Consider the following 6,301-nt stretch of genomic DNA (forward strand, 5'->3'; position numbering starts at 1 on the left):
TTGGCCTGGCTTTTCCCTCTCATCTCTCTTCAAACACTTTGTGGTGCAGAAGTGCAGGGCTTTGGCACCAAGGGCTGCTTGTCCTTCAGCCCTTTGCTCCGGGACTGTTAGCAGCACCACTTCTCCCTCGTTTTGGGAGGCTCTGCTGGGGTCCTGCCGCGGAGCTGACAGCCTGGAGAGGACGTGAGGTGTTGGTTTGGCACTGCACAGCCCTTTGGTTTTCCTTCAGCTCTTCCACCACCTCAGAAATTGGGCGTCTGCCTCCATCTGCTGCTGAATTCGGAGGCGCAGCCGCTTGCTGCCCATGCTTTGGGAAGGGTCCTGGGGTTTTAGCAGCACGGGACAAAACCCAGCCCGTTCCAGCACCATTCCAGCAGCTCAGGCAGCTGCAAGCAGATATTGCAGCGACCATCACACCATTTCCATCTGTAACCTGGGAAGGAAAGGTTCCCAGCCCTTGTGCTTGGGGAGGCTGCAGTGTGACAGCCACCAGCTCGGGCTGTGAAGCTGTGCAGGGCTCTGCTGGTTTCCCCAGGGCACATTTTGGGAGCCGGGGAGCCGCGAGGCCGCCCGGTATCTGCAGGCTCCGGGGGCTGCCGAGCTCCTCGGCCGCCCTCTGCCGGCACCGGGCTTCAGAGCTCGAGTTTTATATGGGATTGGAGATTTTAGCCTGACTGCAATTACTGGCTCCTTCTGCCTTCAACTTCTGACATGTGAGAGGTGCCGCAGCTCCGCAGGCTGAGCCTCCCCCGAGTGCTGGGCAGGGGCTGAGCATCTCCTGATGCTCTTGGCCATTTCCCCGCTGTTTTGGGCCAGCCTGATCTCGTTGAGAGGGAACGGGCTCCCACTGACGTTGCTGGAGCGTCCTGGCATCCCACAGCAGCACGTCTTGTCCCATAGGGCCAGAAAGAAACGCTTCCCACCTCGCTGCATCCTCACCCACCGGGTGAAGCAGCACGGGGGGGAGCTGGGTGCTGTGCTCAGGATGTCCCCGTGCAGCAGCACAGTGGCTCCAGGTGCCCGATGCCCTCGTGGTGTCCTTTGAAGGTGACACACTGCTGGGTGACAGCATCCTACAGCTTCTCTGCACCCCATCCCTCCATGCCTGGGGCGTGGGGCAGCATCCCCTGGCTGAGGTGGTCAAAATGCTGCCCTGCCCTTTGGCTGTGTCTTCACCTGGAGCCAGGGATGGTTACACCCGCTGCGACAGCCAGGAGTGGGCTCTGCTGGGCAGGGACAGCCCTTTTGTAAGCCAGCACCAGTGGCAGGCACCTTCTGGCTTTACGAATCATTTCTGTAATTCCAGAGAAAAATCCCCTCTCTGCCTTCTCCGCTGTCTCGTGCCTCTCTGTAGGCATCAGCAACACCCAAACCGGTGTTGAGGCGGCGTGCCGAGGTCTGTGTCCCACGAGGAAAAGCAGTGGAAACGGAGAGCAGTGAGGATGGGGCAGCCCCAGCGCCTGGCACCGTGCTCTGCTCGCCCGAGGGGCTCTGGCAAGCGGCTGCTTCCCATTTCAGATGGAAAATCTGGTGGCTGTCAGCTCCGGCCCAAGCAAACCCTGACCAGCAGTGGGGCACGGAGCCAGCAGCTGGCGGCCACATCCTTCCTCCGGCCGCCTGCTCTGCCCTTCCCAGGGCAGGGGCTCCACGCCGCACCCTCTCTGCCCTTCCCACCCCTTCCCCTGGTGAGGCTGGCGATGTCCATGCCCAGATGTGTCCCCGCTGGGTGGCTCGCAGCTCCCTTCCCATGGCACTCAGGGGAGAGGCCAGGGTCAGGCAGGGAGCGGTGATCCGCCCGACATCGTGCCACGCTTGGGAAAGGTTGTTTGGGATTGGGATATCTGCCTCTGAGCAACAGGGACTAGCCAAGAGAGCGGGTAAGCTAATAATTGCTAGTTAGCGTTTCCTTGCGGCTAATAAATACCTCATAAACACCAGAAACGATGTTTTAGAAATCGTCTCTGGAAATCCCTGTTAATGACAGGATTCGGGTAAAGCGGATGCTCGGCGGGCTGTGAGCACATCTCCCTGCCCGGCACGACAGGAGCCAAGGGCCAAGAGCTGGGCACGGCCTCTGCCTGCCAGAAAACATCGGGGAGGATTGGGATGGAGCAGCGGCTGTGTCAGCAGCCCACGGGGAGCGTGCCAGGCATGGGCACCATGCATTAAGGGCTCAGCCTTCGTGCCGCAGCCTGGGGAGGGCAGATCTGGCAGGGGGAACGTTTGATGGGAGGGCAGAAATGGGCACGGAGGAGCTGGCTGCCAGCTGCCCTGCGGCAGGGACGTTTGGGATTACATTGGTGCTTGAAAACCGAGATGTTTGGGGGTGGCAGGAGCCTTATCAACACCAAGAGTAAAAAGGGCTGCTGAGGGAGGGAGCGTGTTAACATGGAAGCTCCTTGAGAAAAATCCTCTGGGCTTTTTGGATAAGGCACAAACACCAGGGTAGAACGAAATAGCTCCAAAGCCTCCTCCCACCGTTTTTTGTCACCAGCAGGGCTCCAGTCCAGGCGTTCATGGCCTGCCTTCAGCTCCTCTACCTGACTTCTGCAGCTGCTTCAGGCTGCTGTGGCTCTGTGAGCATAAATGTGGCACAGCAACATCCCACCAGGAGCAATCCTTCCCTTCCCTGGCTCCGAGCTCTCCAGGAGCAGCAGTGATCAATGCCCCAGAAGAGATTTCACTCCTCTGCTTACAGACCCGTAAGAAGCAGCATCGCCCTCCTGTGACCAGGCTGTAATTATGGCTTTGAGACCAAGGATTATTAAACATCCTCAGCTCTGTATGTTGGGATAAGCAATTATATCCTGGGTGCCACCAGTGAGTTCAGCCTGCAATAGTGACGGTCACTGCCAGTCTGTGCGGGGAGCAGGGGGGAGCTGGGGCAGGGGGGGAGCGTTTGATGTCCAGGACTTGCCACCAAAGGGCCACACAGTCATATTTGTGGGTGGTCTGCAGGTAGAAGCTGAGGATAATCACATCCCTGGAGTCCTTCAGAAGTACTTTATTTGCTCCCTTTAGAGCTGTTTCCCCCCCATCACCTGTGATCCACAGAATCAGGGGAAACACCAGGGGCACCATTTTCAACCATGTTTTCATTTACAGCTTCTGTGAGAAACAGTTTGTAGGATAGCTTGGGTGAGCTGATCCGGTGACCTAATGCTTTAGAGCACATTCTTATTTTACAAATCGCAGTAACATCTGTTAAGAAAATCTGCTCTTTGCCAGTTCAATGTCCGTGCCAGCTATTTGGAAGCCGCTGCAGTCCCCTGAGCCCAGCTAGCACCCTCCCAGCCAGATCCACCCCATAAAATACCACCCAGCACCGTTTCCCCACAGAAGAGGGGGGCAGGTTTAGCACTGACTGCAACCCAAAGAGCTCAAAGCTGCCTCACTGGGTGCTGAAGACCCCCCTTACCCTCAGTATCCCCGTTACCAGGCTGACGTTTGTCCCCTCTGCGTGCTCCCTGCTGCGTGCTCTGGCAGCACAGCGCCACAAATGCCCTTTGGCACATTTTAAAGCTGGCATCCTCCTCGCTTCCCACCCTCCCGCAGCTTTCCCAGGGCCTTGTTTGAGGCTCTGCCTGGGGACTGCCTGTCCTCGTCCCCTCTCCCTGAGGTTTGGCCGTGCGGTGCCGATGACTCCCTCATGGCCTCCCTGGGACCTGCGGCCCTTTGCAGGCTGCTAGATGGGAAGCCCCGGTCCTGGCTGGGAGATGTGTTTGGAAAGACTCATTCTGGAGGAGAAAAAAGGGGAAAAAAGAACTTTTATCAAGGCAACACAACACTCCCCCCTGGGTCACAGCCAGACCCACAGATAGATGTGATGGCCGCAGTAGGAAATGCCGCACAAGCTGAGAGCAGCTGCACTTCTTCAGGCAGCCCCGGGAAGGGCCGTGCCTCCCAGCAGCCGTTTTTTTTGGGGGGGAAAAGCCTCATTTCAGCCTCCCTCTGAGGGCAGCTTTCCATGCTCAGGGGCCGCACAGGAGGCACTAACGGGGTGCTGACCCCTCAGCCCCACACACCACAAGCACCCATCCACGAGTCAATTCCACAGCTGACAGAAAACACCGAGCACTAAACACACCCCACCTTCCCTAGGGGGGTTGACACAGACACATATTTTATTAATTTCCTCAGGAAATCAGGGCTGGACAATTACGGCATGCCTATTAAGCGGCTAACGGGCTGGGCTGGGCGCTGTGTTTGGGGTCGGTGCTGCCTGCCCCGAGTGCAGGTGGTGGTGGGGGGCGAGGGGACACGGGGCCATGGGGGCTCCATGGGGTCTCTGAGGGTCTCTGGGGGTCTCTGGGGGTCTGTGAGGTGTTGGTGGGGCACGGGCCGGCTCCAGAGGCCGAGGGCCGGGGTTGGGGCCGGGGCTGCTCCGCGGCGGCTCCACACGAGGGCGCCGGGCTCGGGGCTGAGGGGGCGGCGTGAGGGGCCGCGGAGGGGGCGGGTGGATGGAGGCTGAGGGAAGGGAAGGGGAGAGGAGGCAGGAGGAGAAGGAGGAGGAGGAGGAGAAGGAGAAAAAGGAGGAGGAGGAGGAGGAGGAGGAGGAAGGGGAGGCGGCCCCAGCTCGCAGCCGGCTGCTGGGTGCCGCTGCCATGGGGCCCGGCCCCGCCGGGCTGCGGGAGGGAGCTGCAGGCAGCGGGTGAGACCCGGGATGGGGATGGGGATGGGGATGGGGATGGGGATGGGGAGGTGAGCCCGGCCAGGGTGAGCCCTTCCCGGGGAAGGGATGCTCGAGGCTGACGGCTCTGCTTCTCCCTGCCTTTCCCCATGGCTCCCTTCCCCTTCCTCCTCCGCAGGCCGTCGCTGTGCAGGGCTGTGTAAGCCTGAAGAGCTCGGGGGTTTTTTAGGGGTTAAAATCCCCGCCTCACGCACGGCAACCATGCCCGAGCAAAGCAACGACTACAGGGTGGTCGTGTTCGGGGCCGCCGGGGTGGGCAAAAGCTCCCTGGTCCTGCGTTTCGTCAGGGGAACCTTTCGGGAAACCTACATCCCCACCATCGAGGACACGTACCGGCAGGTGATCAGCTGCGACAAGAGCATCTGCACCCTCCAGATCACGGACACCACGGGCAGCCACCAGTTCCCCGCCATGCAGAGGCTGTCCATATCCAAGGGGCACGCGTTCATCCTGGTGTACTCCGTCACCAGCAGGCAGTCCATGGAGGATCTGCAGCCCATCTTCGAGCAGATCTGCCAGATCAAAGGGGACGTCCAAAAAATCCCCATCATGTTGGTGGGTAACAAAAGCGACGAGACCCAGAGGGAGCTGGATGCTAGCGAGGGGGAGGCGCTGGCCAGCAAGTGGAAGTGCTCCTTCATGGAGACCTCAGCCAAAATGAACTACAACGTGCAGGAGCTCTTCCAGGAGCTCTTGAATCTGGAGAAGAGGAGAACTGTCAGCCTCCAAGTGGATGGAAAGAAATCCAAGCAGCAGAAGAAGAAAGACAAACTGAAAGGCAAGTGCTCTGTTATGTGATTGATGTTGGCTGGACTTGCACGTTGCATGGTGTAAACAGAGTGTGGACTCTGAGAAAATACGCTTCAGAGGGATCCTTGCCTTACAGGGCTACTGCTTTTCTGTAAAATCTCCGGATTATTTCGTGTTGGTCTTAAAGGGGATGGCTTTGTGCATGTTTATTTTTTTAAACAATAAACGTTCAATGTTAGTAATGACGTGATGAAGTTTTTAATGCGAGAAGTTTACGGAAGAGAAAAATGTCACTTAGAAACCAACATCTCTATTCCTGTGAGTACATGCTCGTTTTTAAGTATTTCCAGGCTGTTAGCTTGAAAGAAATTGTTATTTATAAAATGTATATTTCAAAAACCATTTTCAGGAATCTTATCAGAGCAAACCCCTAAAAAAGCTAGGGGTCTGCGCTGTGAGTGATCATGTCTGTGACTCCAGATGCTTACACTTCTGGGCACGAAGGCTGGCTTGCCTACCAAAGACATAACTTTTTCATTGTCGAAATTGTTATCCTGTGTGCTCTGCAGTTCTTGAGTCTTCTGCAGTTCTGTGAATGATTAAAGCTATACCTGTGTATAATCAGGATGGTTTTTGCTTATTTTTTTTTCCCCCTTTGCTACCATGTCTATTTTCCAATGCGCTGTGCTAATGGTTGGTTTTACTTCTGCCTTGTTGACCTCTGTCCCTCAAACCAGTGTGAGCCGTGTAGGTGGTACAGCATCTCCAGGACGTAGTGGGAGAAGAGCTGGCTTGAAGCTGGAGTTCAGATCTCAGAGCCTGGCCAGCAGGTGGGAAGAGGCAGCTAATTCTTCCTTTCCA

General features: G+C 57.2%; 1 protein-coding gene across 1 annotated transcript; it reads left to right on the forward strand.

Annotated features, from left to right (window-relative positions):
- The first annotated feature begins 4,574 nt into the window (after nucleotides 1–4,574).
- On the forward strand, nucleotides 4,575–6,064 carry DIRAS3 (DIRAS family GTPase 3). The gene is made up of 2 exons (XM_032192763.1): nucleotides 4,575–4,651; nucleotides 4,809–6,064. The coding sequence occupies exon 2, from the start codon at nucleotides 4,892–4,894 to the stop codon at nucleotides 5,486–5,488; it is 597 nt and encodes a 198-aa protein (XP_032048654.1). The 5' UTR covers nucleotides 4,575–4,651; nucleotides 4,809–4,891; the 3' UTR covers nucleotides 5,489–6,064.
- Nucleotides 6,065–6,301: the final 237 nt, after the last annotated feature.

This window comes from Aythya fuligula, chromosome 8 (assembly GCF_009819795.1).
Source record: "Aythya fuligula isolate bAytFul2 chromosome 8, bAytFul2.pri, whole genome shotgun sequence".
NCBI lineage: Eukaryota > Metazoa > Chordata > Aves > Anseriformes > Anatidae > Aythya > Aythya fuligula.

What these genes read in the sequence shown, in the direction of transcription:
- DIRAS3 (XM_032192763.1), top strand. Translation starts at nt 4,892, where the DNA reads ATGCCCGAGCAAAGCAACGACTACAGGGTGGTCGTGTTCGGGGCCGCC.